This window comes from Mustela lutreola, chromosome 2, assembly GCF_030435805.1.
Source record: "Mustela lutreola isolate mMusLut2 chromosome 2, mMusLut2.pri, whole genome shotgun sequence".
Classification (NCBI taxonomy): Eukaryota; Metazoa; Chordata; class Mammalia; order Carnivora; family Mustelidae; genus Mustela; species Mustela lutreola.
Genome location: NC_081291.1, coordinates 157,624,233 through 157,645,760, shown reverse-complemented (window position 1 = coordinate 157,645,760; position 21,528 = coordinate 157,624,233). Strand labels below are relative to the sequence as shown.

General features: G+C 32.9%; 1 protein-coding gene across 5 annotated transcripts in view; it reads left to right on the top strand.

The window, feature by feature from the left end:
• Positions 1–21,528, top strand: part of STXBP5L (syntaxin binding protein 5L) — a 459,224-nt gene that overhangs the window by 297,395 nt on the left and 140,301 nt on the right. For all 5 annotated transcript variants that reach the window (XM_059163941.1, XM_059163939.1, XM_059163940.1 and 2 more), the window contains exons 15-16: positions 16,941–16,981; positions 20,375–20,592. In XM_059163941.1, coding sequence (XP_059019924.1) covers positions 16,941–16,981; positions 20,375–20,592 — 259 coding nt within the window. The remainder of the gene's footprint in view (positions 1–16,940; positions 16,982–20,374; positions 20,593–21,528) is intronic.

Below are 21,528 nucleotides of genomic sequence, written 5' to 3'. Positions count from 1 at the left end.
AGAGAGATTGAGGAAAGTAGCCAGAGTAGAAGTACCCTAGGCTATGGCTTGTCCGAGAAATACAACTAGATAACTATCAAATCATCCTAAATACCCCAGAAATTGACCTGAGGATGACAGAACAAACCACAACTTAAGTGAAAGAAGAGGCCACATTGAAGAAGTAGGAAGTGCAAAGGCATGGTTTATGTGAGAAACAGTGCTGCCTGTAGTGAAGGGAAGGGAATCATGGTCAAAGAGAAGGGCAAGAGAGGAGAGCAGGGGAACGCACAAGGAGAATATCTCCCTATAGCCACTGGCTTAGAAATTCACTGAATGAATTTCATGAATTCTTACAACCAGTTGGGCTTAAAGCCTGGAGTTTTTTTTTTTTTTTTTTTTTAAGATTTTATTTATTTATTTGACAGACAGAGATCACCAGTAGACAGAGAGGCAGGCAGAGAGAGAGAGAGGAGGAAGCAGGCTCCCTGTGGAGCAGAGAGCCCGATGTGGGACTCGATCCCAGGACCCCGAGATCATGACCTGAGCCGAAGGCAGAGGCTTTAACCCACTGAGCCACCCAGGTGCCCCAAGCCTGGAGTTTTAAAAGTCAGTGAGAGGGCACTGTGCTGGTCTTGAAAAGAAGACAGGAAAACAACTGGGGGCCATATCACATTGAAACAATAATCTGAAAGGTACCTGGGGCACACAGTGAAGAGATTATTTGCTATTCTCAGACCATGAGCCTGAGAGGTAGACATCTCTCTAGGAACAAAGAATTGGCTGGCCACTATTTTCCTCCTCTATTCCTCAATGTAAACACAGAGCCACCTGTACAGCACAGTACAGACACTAGCTGCCTAACTTGCTTGTCAGTGGAACTGCACTTCTTTTTCTTTTTTTTTTTTTAAGATTTTATTTATTTATTTGACAGAGAAAGATCACAAGTAGGCAGAGAGAGAGAGGGAAGTAGGCTCCCTGCTGAGTGGAGAGCCCGATGCGGGACTTGATCCCAGGACCCTGAGATTATGACCTGATCTGAAGGCAGCGGCTCAACCCACTGAGCCACCCAGGTGCCCCAGTGGAACTGCACTTCTTAATCAAACTTCAACTCTATTGTGGTGGACATCTTCCCCCAGAACACCAGCACAAACCCTTGCCCACACCATGTCTCCTGACCAGCAAGTTTTTCAGGGCCTCAGTTCCAAAATAGGTGGTGATCTCACTTCACAAGCCGGCCAAATCAAACCTAGTTAAAACTCATCACATTCAGACAAGGGACAAAACACAACTCACAACAGGGAAGGAGAGCCTCTACAGATGACTGGCCTGAAGGATAGAATAGCCAGAACACAACAGCACAGGGCACACAACACACACTGAAGGCACTCCTTGAAGCACCAGGCCCTGGGCATTACCCAATCTCTTCTCCATAAAGCCGTTATTTTCAGGAGCAAGCAGGAGAGATAACTGGCTTTTCTAACACAGAAAGGAACTCAGAGACTTCAACAAAATGAGAAGATGGAGGAATGTATCCCAAATGAAAGAACAAGGTAAGGCCATGTCCAGAGATCTAAGTGAAACAAATAAAAGTAACATGTCTGATGGAGAATTTAAAGCAATGATTATAAGGACACTCACTAGGCTTGAGAAAAGAATGGAGGACTTCAGTGTGACCTCTACCACAGAGTTAAGAAATTTAAAAAAGTATCAGAAATGAAGAGCAATAAACAAGATTAGAAACCTTGATGCAATGAACAGCAGGCTAGAAGAAGCAGAAGAATAAATTAGTGACCTAGAAGACAAATTAGGGAAAGCAATGAAATTGAACAAAAGAGAGAAAGAAGAATTATACAAAATGAGAATAGGTAAAGGAATTTAGTGATTCCATCAAAAGTAATAACATTCGTCTTATAGGAGTCCTAGAAGAAGAAAAGAGAAAAAAGAACACAGAAAATTTATTTGAAGAAATAATAGCTGAAAACTTTCCTAATCTGGGGAAGGACAGACATCCAGATCCCGAAGGCACAGAGAACACTCAGTATAATCAACAAAAGTAGGTCCACACCAAGACAAATCATAATTAAATTTGAAGATTATAGTGATAAAGAACAAATCTTAAAAGCAGCAAGGCAAAAGAAGTCATTAACTTGTGAGGGAAAATCCATAAGGCTAAGAGCAAAGTTTTCAACAGAAACTTGAAAAGCCAGAAGGGAATGGTATAATATATTCAAAGTGCTGAATGGGAAAAGTCTACAGCTAAGAATGCTATATCCAGGTTGCCTCAGTGACTCAGTCGGGTGAGCATCTGCCTCTTGATTTTGGCTGAGGTTATGATCAGGGTCATGAGATCAAGCACTTTGTTGGGCTCCACACTCTCCCTCTGGAGAGTCTGCTTGTCCCTCTCTCTCTGGTCCTCCCCAACCCCTCTCAAGTAAATAAATAAATAAAATCTTGGGGGGAAAAAAAAGACTATTCTATCCAGAAAAGCTATCATTCAGAAGATAAGAAAAAATAAAAAATTTCCCATTAGCGATCCGAAGGGGCACGTGCACCTGAATGTTTATAGCAGCAATGTCCACAATAGCCAAACGATGAAAAGAACCTAGATGTCCATCAACAGATGAATGGATAAAGAAGATGTGGTATATATACACAATGGAATACTATGCAGCCATCAAAAGAAATGAAATCTTGCCATTTGCAACAACATGGATGGAACTAGAGCGTATCATGCTTAGCGAAATAAGTCAAGCGGAGAAAGATAATTATCATATGATCTCCCTATATGAGGAAGTGGTGATGCAACATGGGGGCTTAAGTGGGTAGGAGAAGAATAAATGAAACAAGATGGGATTGGGAGGGAGACAAACCATAAGTGACTCTTAATCTCACAAAACAAACTGTGGGTTGCTGGGGGGAGGAGGCTTGGGAGAAGAGGGGTGGGGTTATGGACATTGGGGAGGGTATGTGCTTTGGTGAGTGCTGTGAAGTGTGTAAACCTGGTGATTCACAGACCTGTACCCCTGGGGATAAAAATATATGTTTATAAAAAATAAAAAAATAATTAAAAAAAATTTCCCAAACAAAAACTAAGGAAATTCATGACCAATAATACAGCCCTGCAAGAAATACTAAAGGGGACTCTGAGTGAAAAGGAGAGACCAAAAACAGTATAAAGGCAGGAAATGTAAAAGCAGCAAAAACAAATATTTTTATTTTAAAAAGTCATCTAGAAACTCACACCAAAAAAAAAAAAAAAAGGATATAAAGGATATAAACTATAATAACATATACCTAAAATCTGGGAGGAGGGAAAAAGGAGAAAAGAATGGATTCAAACTTAAAAAACCATCAACTTAATATACATTGCTATTTACAGAAGAGTTTATATACAAACCTACTTGTAACCTTATTTCAAAAATCACTAATAAACATGCAAAGAATAAAATGAGAATTAAATCCAAATATATCAGAAAATCAGCAAAATATGAAAGATAAAAAGAAAAGGATCAGAGAAAACCTCCAGAAATGACTACAAAATGAGTAATAAAATGGCAATAAATAGATATCTTTCAATAATTACTTTGGATGTAAATGGCTGAATATTCCAAATAAAAGACTTAGAGTGTAAATATGGATTTAAAAAAAAAAAAAAACAAGACCCATATATAAGCTGCCTACAAGAGACTCATTTTAGACCTAAAGACACTTGCAGAGTGAATGTGGGAGAATGCAGAAACATTTATTCAAACAGATGTCAAAAGAAAGCCAGACCAACAATATGATATATCAGACTGGACTTTAAAACAAAGACTGTAACAGGAGACAAAAAAGGAAGGATACTACATAATAATAAAGGGGATAATCCAAATATATATATATATACATATATACATATATATGTATATATATATATATAAAACAGTTGTAAATATTTATGTACCCAACATGGGAGTACCTAAGTACACAAAACAATAACAAATGTAAGGAACTAATCAATAATAATAATACAATAATAGGGAATTCTAATACCCCACATAAGTCAATGGACAGATCATCCAAATGGAAAATCAGTAAGGAAACAATGGCTTTAAATGACACACTGGACCAGACATATTTAATGGATATATTCAGAACATTCCTTCCTAAAACAGCAGAATACACATTCTTTTCAAGTGGGCATGGAAGATTCTCCAGAATAAATTACATATTAGGCCACAAAACAGGTCTCAACCAATACAAGAAGACTGAATCATACCATGCACCTTTTCTGATCACAACTCTATGAAACTAGAAGACATCACAGGAAAAAATCTGGAACAACCACAAATACATGGAGATTAAATGACATGCTACTAAACAGTGAACAGGTCAATGACAATATAAAAGAAGAAATAAAAAATACATGGAAACAAATGAAGATGAAAACACAGTAATCCAAAACATTTGGGATAAAGCAAAAGTGGTCATAGGAATACAGGCCTACCTCAAGAGGCAAGAAAAATCTCAAGTAATCTCAAGTAAACAACTTACCCTTACACCTAAAGGAGCTAGAAAAAGAATAACAAATGAAGCCTAAAATGTCAGAAGGAAAGAAAAATAATTATTAGAATGGAAATAAATGATACAGAAACTAAAAAATAACAGAACAGAGCAATGAAATCAGGAGCTGGTTGTTTGAAAAAAATTAATAAAATTGAGAAACCTCTAGCTAGAATCAATCAAAAAGAGAAAGGGACTAAGTAAATAAAATTACATATGAGAGAGAAGAAATAAAAACCAATACTACAGAAATACAAACAATTATAAGAGAATATTGTGAAAAACTACAGGCTAACAAGTTAGATAACCTAGAAGAACCTAGACACATATACACTATCAAAACTGAAATAGGAAGAAATAGAAAACTGGAACAGATGAAAAACCACCAACGAAATTGAATCAGTAATCAAACCCTCCCCCTCCAAAAAAACAAACATCTAGGACCAGATGGATTCACAAGTGTTTACCAAATACTTAAAGAAGAGTTAGAAACTATTCTTCTCAAACTATTGCAAAATAAAGAAGTGGAAAGAAAACTTCAAAATCATTCTATGAGGTCAGCATTATCCTCATTACAAAACCAGATAAAGACACCAGAAAACAACAACACACTACAGGCCAATATCTCTGATATACATAGATGCAGAAATCAACAAAATACTGACAGAATCCAACAATATATTTTTAAAAAATGTTCACCACGAATCAAGTGGGATTTATTCCTGAGTTGCAGGTGTTTCAATATTTGCAAATCAGTCAACACGATACATCATATTAATAAAGGATAAGAACCATATGATCATTTCAGTAGATGCAGAAACAGAGTTTAATAAAATACAACATCCATTCATGATAAAAACCCTCAAAATAGGGACGAGGGAACATACCTCAACATCATAAAGGCCATATACAAAAAAACCCACCCACAGCTAGTATAACCCTCAATCAGCAAAAACTAAAAGCGTTTCCCCTAAGATCAGGAAAAAGACAAAAATGTCTATTCTGACCACTTTTATTAAACATCGTATTAGAAGTCCTAGCCACAGTAATCAGACAAGAAAAATAAATAAAAGGCATCCAAATTGGTAAGAAGAAGTAAAACTTGTACTATTTGCAGATGACATGATACTATATCTAGGAAACCCAAGACTCCACCAGAAAACTGCTACAACTGATGCATAAATTCACTAAAGTTCTAAGATACAAATCAAAGTATAGAGAACTTTTTTTTTTTTTAAGATTTTATCTATTTATTTGACAGAGAGACAGCACAAGCAGGAGGAGTGTCAGAGGGAGAGGGAAAAGCAGGCTTCCTGCTGTGCAGGGAGCCCAGTGCAAAGCTCAGTTCCAGGGCTCTGGGATCATGACCTGAGCTGAAGGCAGATACTTAGCCCACCGAGCCACCCAAGCATCCTGCAAAGTACAGAGATCTATTGAACTTTTATACACCAATAATGAAGCAGCAAACCTAACCAAAGTAGGAAAAGACCTGTATTCTGAAAACTATAAAATTTTGATAAAAGAGATCGAAGATTACCCAAACAAATAAAGATGTTCCATGCTCCTGGGAAGACCTTATTTTGTTCAAATATCTATACTACCCAAAGCAATCTACACATTTTATGTCATCTCTATCAAAATACCACCAGCAAAGCTAGAAAAAAAAAAAAAAAACCTATAATTTATATGGAACCATAAAAGACCCCAAAGAGCCAAAGCAACCCTGAGAATGAAAAACAAAGGTGGAGACATCACATTTCCAGACTTCGAGTTATGAACAGAATAGAAAATCCATAAATAAACCCAGAATTATGGGGTCAAGTAATCTTTGAAACAGAAGGAAGGAATATAAAATGGGAAAAAGTATCTTCAACAAATAGCATTGGGAAAATTGGACAGCTACATGGAAAAGAATGAAACTGAACCATTTTCTTATACCATTCACAAAAATACATTCAAAATGGTTTAAAGACATAAATGTGAGACACAAAACCATAAAAATCCTAGAAGAGGACACAAGTAATAACTTCTTTGACATTGACCATAGCAACTTCTTTCTAGATATTTCTCCTAAGATAAGTGAATCAAAAGCAAATATAAAGTACCAGGGCTACATCAAAATAAAAACTCTGCACAGTAAAGGAAACAATCAATAAAACCAAAAAGAAACTTATGGAATAGAAGATATTTGCAAATAGTGTATATGATAAAGGGCTAGTATCCAAAATATATAAAGAACTTATACAACCCCACACCCAAGAAACAAATATTCCAGTTAAAAAATGGGCAGAAGACACGAATAATCATTTTTCCAAAGAAGACATACAGATGGCCAACAGACATATGAAGACATACTCAACATCACTCATCATCAGGGAAATGCAAATCAAAACTACAATGAGATATTACTTCACAATTGTCAGAATGGCTAAAATCAACCAACCACACAAGAAACAATTGTTTTGGTAAGGATGTGGAGAAAGGGGAACCCTGTTGAACTGTTGATGGGAATGCAAATTTGTGCAGCCACTGTGAAAAACAATATGGAGGTTTCTCAAAAGTTAAAAATAGAACTACCTCACAATGTAGTAATAACAGATCAAGATATTTATCCAAGTAGAAAATACTAATCCAGAATGAATTAATTGATGTAGCAGCGGTTAACTGATGTTTATTATCTATAATAGCTAAATGATGGAAACAAAGTGTCCACCAACTGATGAATGTATAAGGAACATGTGGGGTGTACATATATATATTTATGTGTGTGTGTGTGTGTGTGTGTGTGTATATATATACATACATACAATGGAATATTCCTCAGCCATAAAAAAAGAATGAAATCTTGCCATTTGCAATGACATGGGTGGAGCTACAGAGTATTACGCTAAGTGAAATAAGTCTGTCAGAGAAAGGCAAATACTACATGATTTCACTTACATGTGCAGTATAAGAAACAAAACAAGCAAAGGTAGAAGTGGGGGTGAACTAAGAAATAGGTTCTTTGGGGCATCTGGGTGTCTCATTTGGTTAAGTGTCTGCCTTCTGCTTAGGTCATGATCCCACAGTCCCAGGATCAAGCCCTGCAACAGGCTCCCCACTCAGCAGGGAGTCTGCTTCTCCCTCTGATCCTCCCCCCTCTAATACTTTCTCTCACTGTCTCTGTCAAATAAACAAATAAAATATTTTTTTAAAAAATAAAGAAATAGACTTTTAACTATAGAGAACAAACTGATGGTAACCAGAAGGAAGGTGTGGTAGCTGGATGGTGTAAATAGATAATGGAGATTAAGGAGTGCACTGGTGATTAGTACCTGGAGATGTATGGAAGTGCTGAATAACTATATTATACACCTGAAATTTATATAACACTGTTAACTAATTGGAATTTAAAAACTAAAAAAAAAAAATTACTAGTCATTCAGTTATTATAAAACTGTAATGACTAAGATTGTGTATAGAAATATAGACTGTCAGACAAAACTGAATAAGAGAGTCCAGAAGCACCTGTCATATATAGAGAGAATTGATTCTTTATGAACATGACTCTGTAAAGCAGTGAGGAAATAATTTTTTAAATAAGTTATTCTGGTTAATTTGATATTCATATGGAATCTATTTTACCACATAGCATAGTAAAAAATTATTTGAAGTAAATGATAGATTTAAATGCAACAAGGACTGGTAAAAAGTCTTGGCCCACCACATATCCAACTACTTTCATGGGAATAATGGGTTAATTTTAAGAAATCAGTAAAACTATAGCAAAAGCAAAAAAATAAATAAATACTACAAGAAAACAATAAACCTTCAGGAGGATAATAGAGGAGAATATTTTCTTGATGTTTGTGAAGATTTCATAAAGAAAATATAATTGACACTAACCAGAAAGGGAAAAAATTATAAATCAGATTACTTTTAAATTAAGAACTTCTCTTCCTCAAAAGACACCATTAAGACACTGAAAATACACGTCACAGGGAAAAGGTTTTTACATCATATGTGAACAGTGAAGTGCGTGTATCAGGTATGTAAATAATTATGACAAATATATGTATCATATGTATGTCATACAGACTGTCAAGAGGCAGTCAATAGAAAAAAAATTGGCCAAAAGACCTAACAAAAGAAGTAACCAAATAGTCATAGGCACGTGAAAAGGTGTTCATCATTCATCAGAGTAATGTAAATTCAAGCCATAATGAGATAACATTGCACATACCCATCAAAATGGATAAATTTTTTAAAAGACTGTGCATACCTTTTTCTGATGTAGAATAGTTAGGACTCTTTTGTGGAATAGTTAGCATCTTTGGAAAATTCTTTGGCAGCATGTAGTAACTCTTTGAACCACTAATTCTACTCCTAGATATGTATCTAATAAAGTATGTAAGTGCTCCAAAATGGAGGTATCAAAAACTAGTAAAACTGATATAGAATGTTAAAAGACAATAGTGGCTACTGTTGGAGAAGATATAGGAATAATGATTGGAAAAGAGAATGAAAGTGTTTTTGTTGATGTTCTGTTTTTTAACCTGAGGGATTATACAGATATATTCTTTTTGATACTACATTGTGGTATAATTTCATGATTCATCCTGTAGGTGTGTTACAGTTAAGTAAAGAAACATTACTTCAAAATATATAACGTTATATTACTGAAAATATCAGAGTAGGACTGATTTCTCCACTAAATGATTATTAATCTGACAAAAACAGAATAATTTTTTTCTGAACTCTAGAATCTAACAGAAAATTTATAACAACCAGGAGAATGCTTAATGAAAAAAGAAGTTGCTCTAAAGTAAATAAGTCATGGGGATGTAATGTACAGCATGATGACTATCTAATACTGTATTATATATTTGGAATTTGTTAGAAGAATAGATCTTCAAAGTTTTTACCACAAGAAAAAAATATTTTTAGCATGTATGGTGATGGATATTAACTAGACTTCTGGTGATTATTTTACAAAATTTACAAACAACTAATTATGTGGTACACCTGAAACTAATATAATGTTAAATATCAACTATACCTCATTTTTTTAAAAAGCTGCTGAATTTTTGAAAGAACATATGGTATTTTACCTTACCCATTCACAGTCTACCACTCCCTACCTCAGTGGTGGCCATGAAGATAGCAGCCCACATTCCTCTTATATAGTTTCTGGTGCCAGAAAGAGTAATAAATACAGACTTTATTCTCAAAGAATTGTAGTTGTACTTGCCCTTTGTTTTTTGCCTGTTTGGTGCCTCCCTGAAGGATCAGCTCAAGGGTTTACCTTTGTTTTCCCTGCCTCAGAGCTTTTCCAGGGCTAAAGTGGCTTCCTGGAAGGCATTTGTCTGAGTAATTAAAGGCAAATGTACAAGTTGCAGCTTACCTGGGACAGGGTATAAAAACAGGGGTAAAAAAGAGTTAGTTTGTACTCTTGGAAAGAATAGGCTGTATAAGAAAACACATGAGGGGAAAAAAGGCTTTGTAAAGGTCCCACTTATACTGCAAAATCTAGATATCCACATGCATGCCTATAGCTGAATACATGCTAAGAAAATACCTGAGAAGTTTCCAAGATTTCCCCTCTACATGAACTTTAGACACCATGAAAACTGGAAGTGAAGGCTAATGAAGAGCTGGAAATAACCTGCCTCGGATTGCAGCGGTTTCCTAACACAGAATCATCTTGCTAAGACAAGGAGGTGATTTGTTATTGTTGTCATTATTGTCATTGCTGTTATTATTTGGCTATAGTCATTTAATGAAATTGCCATCAAATGACTTTCTAAAAAGTCACATAGTGACCTTTCTAAACTAACAACAAAAACTTACAATACACATCAGCAGAAGAAATTGGGAAAGGGGAGAACATAATTTTCAGTCTTCTCATTATACTCAAAGTCAATTTTTCAACAATAAAATACAAAGCATATAAAGAAACAAGAAATCATGGCCCATTCAGAAGGGAAAAAAAGAATTTGGTTGAAACTTTCCCTGAGGCAGCCAAGGCATTTTTCTTACAAAGACTTTAACTCAACTCTCTTAAATATGCTTAAAGAGTTAAAAAAAAACCATGAACAAAAATTGAAGGTAACCAGAAGAATGAAGTCTCACCAAATGGAGAGTATTAATAAAGAGAGAAGATTTGTTGAAAGAAAGAAAGAAAGAAAGAAAGAAAGAAAGAAAAAATATAAATTCTGGTGCTGAAAAGTATAATAACAGAAATGAAAACTTTATGAGAGGGATTCAGCCTCAGATTTGAGCAGACAGAAAAAAGAGTAAGTGAATTTGAAGATAGGTCAATGGAAATTATTCCATCTGCAGATCAGAAAGAAAAACAGAATGAAAAATATTAACAGTATCTAGGAGACTTGTGGGACATCATTAACTTTAACAAAATACACATAATGGATGTCTCAGAAAAGAGAAGGTAAAGAATATAAAGAATATTTGAAGAAATAATGGCTGTAAAATTCCCCAATTTGACAAAAAAATTAACATATATATATAGATATCTCTCTCTATATATAGATATATATATAAATTTATATATATATCTATATGTATATAAATTTCAGTAAAATCTGAGTAGGATAAACTCAAAGAGATCCACACTGAAGCATTATAATCAAATTGTTGAAAGACAAAGACTGAGCAGATCCAAAGAAGAGATATTGAAAGCACTGAGACAGAAACAATTTGTCAAGTACAGGGATCCTCAATAAGATTAAGGTAATTTCTCATTAGAAACCATGAAGACCGAGATGGTAGCATGATGTAATTAAAGTTCTGAAAGAAAAAAAACTTTTGACCAACTACTTTATATCCACCAAAACTATTTTTCAAAACTGAAAGAGAAGTCAAAACATTCTCAGATAAATAAAAGCTGAGGAAATTATTTCTAGTAGATCTGCCTTATGAGAAATGCTAATGGGAGTTCTTCAGGCTGAAATGAAAACACATTAGACAGTAACTTGAAGCCATATGAGACAATAAAGACCACCAGTAAAGGTAAGTACATAGGTAAATATAAAAGCCTACATTATTTTATTTTTGTATTTAACTCCTCTTTTTTTCTAAATACATAAAAGCATAATTATAAATCCATGGTGGTAATGGGCAAAACACATAAAGAAGTTGTGACAATAACAACATAGTTGACTTATATAGCAACAGCTATATATAACAAAGAGCAATAGAGTTTTGGTACTGAAGCTACTGAAGTTACTATTAATTCAAATTAGATTGTTATAAATTTAAGAGGCTAATTATAATGCCCAGTGTAACCACTAAAGAAACAACTAAAATACATACAGAAAAATAAATAAGAAACAAGAAAGGAAGCAAAACAGTACTTTTTTTTAATCAAACATGAAAGAAGGCAGTCTTGGAGTTACATAGAAAATGTATAGCAAGATGGCAGAAGTCCTTCCTTTTCAATAATTCCATTCAATTAAATGAATTACACTAATTATAAGACAGAGATTGGCAGAATGGGTAAGAATACATGATCTAACTGTGTGCTTTCTACAGGAGACACATTTTAATTGCAAAGACAAAAATATGTTGAAAATGAAAAGATGGAAAAAAGATGTTCCATGTAAACAGTAAATTAAAGAAAGACAGAGAGAGGCTTTACTAATTTAATTTTTTTATTCCTGTATTTTTGTAGACATACTAATTTTAGACAAAATATATCTTAAGTCTAAAATTGTTACAAGGAACAAAGAATAGATTATATATTGATAAAAGGATCAAATGCATATTATATGGGTATATTATAAACATATATATACAATAATAAAACTCCAAGATATATGAAGCAAAAGATGGACAGAATTAAAGTATGAAATAGTTTTACCATAATAGAAAAACTAGATAGAATATCACTAAGGAAACAGAGGATTTGAACAGCATTATAAATTAACCTAAGACAATATATAGAGCACTCAACACAAGAATAACAGAAACAGAGAACACACATAATTAAAGGTACATGTAACATTCTCCAGGGCAGAGCAGTTGTTAGGCCACAAAACAAGTCTCAATAATGTAGGAAGACTGAAACAATACCATTTCTTCTCCAACCAAAATATAATAAAACACGTAGGTAATAACTAAAAGAAAATGGTAACAATCACAAATATGTGGATTAAGCAACATGTTCTTAAATAATAGACCAAAATAGAAATCCCAAGGGAAATTGGAAAACACTTTGAGATGAATTAAAAAAAAAAATAAAGTAGTGACATGTAGCAAAACCAGTACCCAGAGGGAAATTTACAACTATACTGTCTACATTAAAGGAAGGAAAACGTTCTCAAATCAATGACATATCTCTACATCCAAAGAACTAGGGGGTGCGGCAGGGGGGATAACCTAAAGCTAGCAGACATAAGGAATAACAAAAATTCAAGCACAGATAAATAAAAACAGGTCAAAACAGCAATAAAGGAACTCAATAAAACCAAAAGTTGGCTCTTTGAAAATATGAACAGAATTGACCTAGTAACTATAGTAACTCAGAAAAAGATAACACTCAAATTATTAAAATCAGAATTAAAAGATACTTTTGACCCTACCTAAGTATAAAAGTGTTATAAAAAATATTATGAACAATTGTATGCCAACAAAGTAAATAACCTAGATGAAATGGGTAAATTCTGAGAAACTACCAAAACTGACTCAAAAAGAAATAGATAATCTGAACAACTTTATAACAAGAGATTGAATCAGTAATCAAAACCTCTCATCAAAGAAAAGGCCAGGATCACATGGCTTTATGATGAATTTTACCAATCATTTAAGGAATTGACACCAAGTGCTTCTCAGACACTTCCAAAAAATAGAGAGGAACAATTTTAACTTATTCTATGGAGCCAGCATTACCCTAACACCAAAACCAGATAAAGATATCACAAGAAACTATGCAAAAATATTCCTTATGAATATAGATGCAAGGGTATTCAATAAAATACTAGCAAATGGAATCCAGTAGCATATTATTGTGATAATTTAAAACCATGATTAAGTGAGATTTTTCCTAGAAACACAAGAAATGTTTCAGCATATACAAATCAACATAATACATCTATAGAAAGGAGGAAAAACATGGTAAACTCTTACAGAAAAAGCACTGGACAGATGCCCCTTTTACGATTTACCACCACCACAGCAGCAACATTCAGATAACTGAAGAACTTCCTTAACTTAGAGTGGAACTTCCTTAATATGGTAAAAGGAATTTCGCAAAACCCATAGATAACATCACATTTGATGGTAAAAAGCTGAAAGCTTTTCCCCTGAGATCAGGAACAAGATAATAATCCTGGCTTTTGCTACTTCTATTTCTTATTGTACTGGAATTTCTATCCAGAAGAGTGAAACAAGGATAATAAAAATCATCTGTTGTGGAAAGAAAGAACATTAACTCTATTTGCCAATATCATAATCTTAAATATGTATTAGTGTGTTATTATATACTAACAATGAACAATTCACAAAGGAAATTAAGAAAGCACTTCTATTTATAAGAGTGTCAAAAAGTAACAAAAAACTTAGAAACAAATTTACTCAAGGAGATGAAGAGTTTATACACTAGAAACTATAAAACATGGCAGAAAGACATTTAAAACACAAAATTAAATGGAATTATATCCCATGTTATGAATGTAACACTTAATATTATTAAGATGGCAATATCCAAAGTGATGTAGAGATTCACTACTGTCCTTATCAAAAAACAAAATGGGGTTATCCTAAAATTGATGAAATTGCAAGTAACCCCAAATAGTCAAAATAATCTTGAAAAAGAACAAAGTTGAAGGACTCACTTCCCAAATGTAAAATTTCCTCCATAGCTACAGTGATCAAGACTCTGTGGTCATAAGATTAGAGATATAATTTAATGAAATAGAACTGGGATTCTAGAAATAAAATCATGCATCTATGTCTGATTTTTTATAAGACTGCCAAGACCATTTAATGGGAGAAAGGATAATCTCATCAACAAATGTTAGGAGAACTGGATATCCACATACAAAAGAATAAAGCTAGACCCTCCCCCAAATCTGTAAAGAATTTACCACACTAAATACCCAAAAAAACTAATGATCCAATTAAGAAATAGACAGGAGACAACATCCAGATCGCTAACAGACACATGAAAAGATGTTCAACCTCACTTCTCATCAAGGAAATGCAAAGCAAAACAACAATGAGGTACCACCTCACAACTTTCAGATGGCTAAAATTAACACAGGAAACATCAGATATTGGTGAGGATGCAACAATAGGGGATTACTCTTACACTGTTGGTGGGAATGAAAACTGGTGCAGCCACTGTGGAAAACAGTGTGGAAAGTCCTCAAAAAGTTAAAAATAGAACTATCCTAAGACCCAGCAACTGAACTATTTACCCAAAGGATACAAAAATACTGATTATACCAATATTACCAACAATGGCCAAATTATGGAAAGAGCCCAAATGTCCATTCACTGATGAATGAACAAAGAAAATGTAGTATGTATGTATGTATGTGTGTGTACACACACACACACACCCCACAATGGAATATTACTCAGCCATAAAAAAAAGGAAAGAAATCTTACCATTTGCATCAATGTGGTTGGAGCAAGAGTATATTATGCTAAGTGATAGAAGTCAGAAAAACACAAAAACCATATGATTTCACTCATATTTGGAATTTAAAAACAGATGAACATAGGGGAAGGGGAAAAAAATGAAAGGGAAGCAAACCATAAGAGACTTTTAACTATAGAGAATAAACTGAGAGTTGCTGGAGTGAAAGTGAGGCCGGGATATGCTTGATAGATAATAGGTATTAAGGGGGGTACTGGATTTTTATGTAAGTGATGAATCACTAAAATCTACTTCTGAAACTAATATTATGCTCTTTGTTAACTAACTAGAATATAAGTAAAAACTTGAAACAAAAAAATTAAGTTGGAATCCTACCTCATACCCTATACGAAAATTAACTGAAATATGATAAAAGACTTGAATTAACAGCTAAAGCTACGTGATTCAAAGAGAAAACAAAAGAGTAATCTCTCATGACCTTGATTATGGCAAAGGTTTCTTAGATGTTACACCAAAATCATAAATAACAAAAGAAAAAAGTAGATAAAATGACCTTCATCATCAGGTGAAAAGACAACACTGAGTTGGAGAAAATTTTCAAGTCATATTTGATAGGGTTTAGTATTCAAATATAAAATAATTTTTCGAACTCAAAAATAAAGAGACAAACATTTTTTTAAGTGAGCAAAGGACTTGTGTAGACTTTTTCAAAAAAGCCTACAAAATGGATAACAATCATATGAAAACATGCTTAACATCATTAGTCAATGGAGAAGTGAAAATCAAAGCCCCAATCATGTGTACTACTCCATACCCACTAGGATGGCTAAAATTTTTTTAAAGAGTAAAACAAGTGTTGACAAGGATATAGATTAATTGGAACTACATACATAGCTAGTGAAAATGTAAAATGATGCAGCTGATACAGAAAATGGTTTGACAGTTTCTCAAAAAGCTAAACGATTATCATATAACCAAGCACTTCCACTTTTAGGCATACACAAAACTTGTACATGAATGTTAAAGAAGCATTATTGACAATAGCCAAAAAGTAAAAACTAATTTTTTTTTGTTTTTATTGAGATGATCATATGGTTTTCATCTTTAATTGTCAGTATCATGAAACACAATATGGTGATTGATTTTTTAATGTTTAACTACTCTTGCATTCCTAGGGTGAACTGCAACTTAGTCTTAATGTATTATCCTATGTTTTTTATTCTAATATTTTTTGGACAACTTTTATACTTGTGCTTGAGGAATAAGGTTTTATAATTTTCTTTTTTGGTATTGGTGTCAGGATGAAGCTACCTCATAAAATGTTGTAATTATTCTATCCTTTTTATTTCTCGATGAATTATTATAGAATTTCCATTATGTCATTGCCATATAATGATACAACTCTAGATAGGTTTAAGGATTTGCTTTTTATATCTTGAAACTTAACTTTAGTTTCACTATGACATTCACTTCAAAATTATTTTAATGTAATCAAAATTAAGTCATATATTTTTTATTGAGTAAACAATTTTATATAAAAATACATTGCTCATTCAAGCCAGTTTTCATTGTTCTCTCTATTATACATAAAATCTTCTTACAGTAAAATCTTTTGTTTTTTTTTAAATCTAGACTTTAGTGCATTATTTAAAAAGTAAACCATGGCTATGAGCTTGGGAATGGTTTAACATACATTAGCTCTCACTGGAATGGGGTTTTGAATCACATTTCAGCAATAACTCAAGTTTTTATACATTTAGAAAGATTATGGTTTTTTAGATTTACTGTAATTAATGCTAATATATTTTTTATCTAGTCATGCAGATGGATCAATAAAATTTTGGGATGCTTCTGCAAGTAAGTTTTAAGTCTCTTGTTCTATAACAGAAAACACTTGATTAATATTTACTCAGAGCTATTCACCACTTTTTAGTTTGGACAGTCAATATTTCAGATACATTTTTAGCATGCATATATGGCTATGTTATAGAAACCCATTTCTTATGTTAGATCAGTTTAAAGTACTATCTCTAGTATACTTTTCCTTTATAATATAAACAGGACTGAATTCACTGTCAGTTACCCATTATATTTACAAAAGGGAAGGTATGTTGAAAAAGTACCAACTTTGTCATATTAACTCTGTTAAAGGAATTTCCTTTACCTCCAGCTCTTGTCCTGGAGAAGTTCTTTTCTTTCAGCAGTCAACTTTTTAACTTGTCTACCAAGCCTCATATGAATCAAAAGAAATGATTTGATAAATGTAAAATGTCTTTTAAGATGTTTGAAAATTGTATAATTTAAAGAATAAAGTAGTCTTCTCAGTGTTGAAGGGCATGCAAAGGTATTTTAGACTTGATTATTTCCATATACACCCTTTATAAAACTTTTATTTACTAAATCAGATAAAGAAATGCACATATATGAATAGTAGGCAAACAGTTTGATAAGAAATCTTAATGTAACATAACTTAAACTCTGTTTGTTATCAGAAATTTGAGATTTGTTTGAACCAGGTAGATCCAGAAAGGGTGTTTTGATGGGGTAATATTTAATGTGAGTTTTGGAAGATAGTTAAGATTTTAGTAGTCAGGAATAGGGGGAGAAGAATAAGTGAATGACTCAGTTTCTGAGGATGAGTAACCAGCAAGCTATAGATAAATCTTTTGGAAATGAGAAATACAAGAGAGTGCTAAAGGTTTGAATTTTGTAATTACACCACAAAGTCCAAGTGTCTAGGTGGTAGGAAAAGTGCTCAAGAATGGACAGTAATATAGAAAGCAGAATAAAAGTAATAGTTGAAGTTGTAGAGGTAAACAGCTTCTGAGGAAGACCTTGATAAACACAAAAGCAAATGGAAGAAGGTTGAATATTGGTGACATCTTGGCCTGCAGGCTAGATTCTTTCAACAGTGGAGCAAACCAACAGCAAGAGAAAATGATTAAAATATGTAAAACCATGAATTTTGAGCCAACTTTTTGAACTCACAATAACTGATCAATGACTCGGGGAGAAATTCCAAAGGACAAAAGATTTTCTCTGGATGAGTTTTTTCATGTAAATCTGAGTTTTTTCCAAGAACATAATTTTATAGTGATTATTATTGTTCCTTTCTCATCACCTCAGAGTCACTCTTTAGCTTCTAAAGTGTGAGAAGACACTTTAACATCCTAATGATTAGAGTATATGACACCCTTAAGCATGCATAATATTTTAAGTTATTTTTTAAATATTTTATCAAATTCAGATCATATATTATAAAGGTTTGCAGCATGTTTAATATTTTTACTGTAATCAATTATAAGGTCGTATTTCCAATTTAGTGGATGTCATTGAAGAAAAATCACTTATTCTGACAATTTTGAGGAATACTGTCCAGTACAGAAATAAGGTTATACTAAATTTGAATAACTGAGTTTGTTACTATGTGTATTTGTTTTCTTTGCTGAGTAATAAATTACTACAATTGAGCAGCTTAAAACAGTACTTATATATTATCTCACAGTTCCTGTGTGTCAAAAATCTGGGTACAGTTTAGCTGGGTTCTTTGCTTAGGGTTTCCTGAGTATTTAGTAAAGGTGTTGGCTAGGGCTGCAGTTTCATCTAAGACTTAGTGTCCTCCTTCAGTCTCAGGTAGCTGAGATTTTCTTACAGCGTTTTAACTCATGGCAACTTGTTTCTTCAAGGCTGGCAAGGGAGTGTCACTCTAACCTCAGGGAGGGCATCAGTCTCTCTTAATTATGATTATGTCAGCCCAATTAAGGATAACCTCTGTTGATTAACTCAAAGTCAACTAATTAGGAGCCTTAATTAGGCCAGCAATATCCTTTTACCATTGTTATTGTCGCATAAAGTAATCTTGGGAGTGATACCCCATCTGACCTAGAGGGCAGGCTATAGCACCTTGTATAATTAATGCCTTAACCATTTGCAAGATGTTTCAGTTTGACATAATTTTAGACTTAGAAAATAATTGCAAAAAAATACCATGCAGTGTTCCATAGCTTTTATCCAGGTTCCCCAAATGTCAGTGTATACTATATTTGTTCTTCTACCTTCCTCCCTCTCCCTCTTCTCCATATATTCACCTATATCTATAGCTTTTGTAACCATTGGTGAGTTGAAGTGATGATCTTCTTACACCACATGGCCCTAAAATACTTCACTGTATATTTCCTACAAACAAGACTTTTTTTTTTCATAATCAAATTATAGTTATCAAAATCAGGAGAGTAATAGATGTAATACTATTAACTAACCTCCAGGCCTTTCTCAGTTTTCACCGATTGTCCCAATAATATCTTCTATAATAAAAGAAAATTGAGGATTATTTACTGCATTTATCATCTTTTGAGTTTCCCCAACTTGGAATTGTTTATGAATCTTTATTTCATGAAATTGATATTTCTGAGGACTTGGGCCAGTTATTTTTGTAGAATCTTCAATTTCACTTTGACTGATGTTTCTCATGATTAGCTTCATATTATGCATTTTTGACAGCAATTCCCAGATTTTTAGAGATTCTCTTAAGGATCTTTTGTAGAATCAGAACTTTTTTTATAAGAGAGTTTTCATCAGGGTCTATAATGTAAAAAAAAATCCCCCAAATCAATATTCCTGAAAACAATTCATCACGGCAGAGTTTTAAAATTATAACTAATCCTTTTCTAAGGATTTTTAATTAGATTTAATTAACTTTTAATTAGATTTAACTTGGAAAAGATTCTTTCTAAAATAATTACAGATTATTGGACTCTCAATATTACTAGTTAGTAAATTACAAATATTTCTCATCTTAATGGTTATCTAGAAATTTGTTGAGAAGACTAAGCTCTCTAAGAATAGCTTCATTTTTTCATATAGCAAAGGGAGAAATTGTAGAGAGAATTAGTTCAGTATTTCCATTATAAACTTTCTGAGTCTCAGTATTTTTGTCAATAAATGAGGATAAAAATATTCACTTCATGGGATTTTTCTGAGGATCACATGAGACAATGCATACAAAGGACCTAGAAATTCTTTGGTATATAGTATATATGCAATAAATATTTATTTTTCTCTAGAATCTCCATCCAGATAAATTGTAATGATAAAATGTAATGATGAATGCTTATTAAAAAATTAAAATATAATTTATTTTGTCTACTTGGATTTTATTTTAGATCTTTAACAAATATATTGAAAAACACTTCAACAATATCTAAGAATTAAGTTCAAATTAGAAGATAACTATGCTTCAATATCTTATAGTAACTCTGCAGATGCTGTACAAGCTAAAAACGTCAAAAGTGTTTGAAAAACAGAAGGTAGGAGAAGGAAAACCGACATGTGAAATTGTAGAGGAAGATCCATATGCCATTCAGATGATTTACTGGTGTCCAGAGAGCAGAGTATTCTGTGTATCAGGAGTCTCTGCATATGTCATAATTTATAAATTCAGCAGACACGAAATAACAACAGAAATAGTGGTAAGTTATTTAAAATTTAATGTTTACAGCTAGAGTTACTAAAAGAAAGAACTTAACAGATTTTGTCTAGTGTTTGGTAGGGTTTTTAAGCCTTCAGGACTATTGTATTTGGGCAGTAATCCAATTCATAGGATTTTGAATTATTCTTATTACCTAGTATAACATATTTAAAATATTTTGGCTTATAATGAAAAAAACATTTCTCTACCAAAATGTTCTATTATTAATAGAATGGATTATGTGTATATAGAATTTATACAGTCATTTATTGCTATATGTATAAATGTCAAATTAATGAAGGCTTTGTTGTGTACCTTTATTAAAGTTTGTTGTCTTATCAATTGCCACAAGTGATCATTTCTCAACTTTAATGATTATTTTTAATAATTTTCTAGATATAATATTTTTATAGGATAGAAATAATTATGGGCTACTTTATCTAAATTTTAAACTAACCAAGCAATTTAATTATTCATTTATTCTCTGATAGGATAAATTAAATCTAAATCAAGGTATCTATAGGTAATTGGTCTTCCCTACTGAGTCCATTTTACCATTTTATCAGAAAATAAAAATTATCTACTAAAGGCCTGTCTATAAATGTTTTTACCTCAACAGTAAATTTAAGGACTGCCCTATTAAAGTATTTGAGTTAAAATCCCACCCAGCCTTTGGAGTCAGATAAGTATATGTTTTAATTCTGGCTTTGCCAGTGAATAGCTACATGATTCTGAGCAAGTCATGAGGTTTCAGTAGTCAGTAGTAGAGTCTGGGTAAGAACAAGTTTCATACACATATAATTTTCTGTATAAATAAAATGGAAAAATACAAAGTAATAATAAATTACAAATAATGGCCAATTTCATAGGGTTCTTATGAGGATTCTATGAGATAATTAATATAGTGCTTTGGTATAGTTAGCACTCAATAACTGGC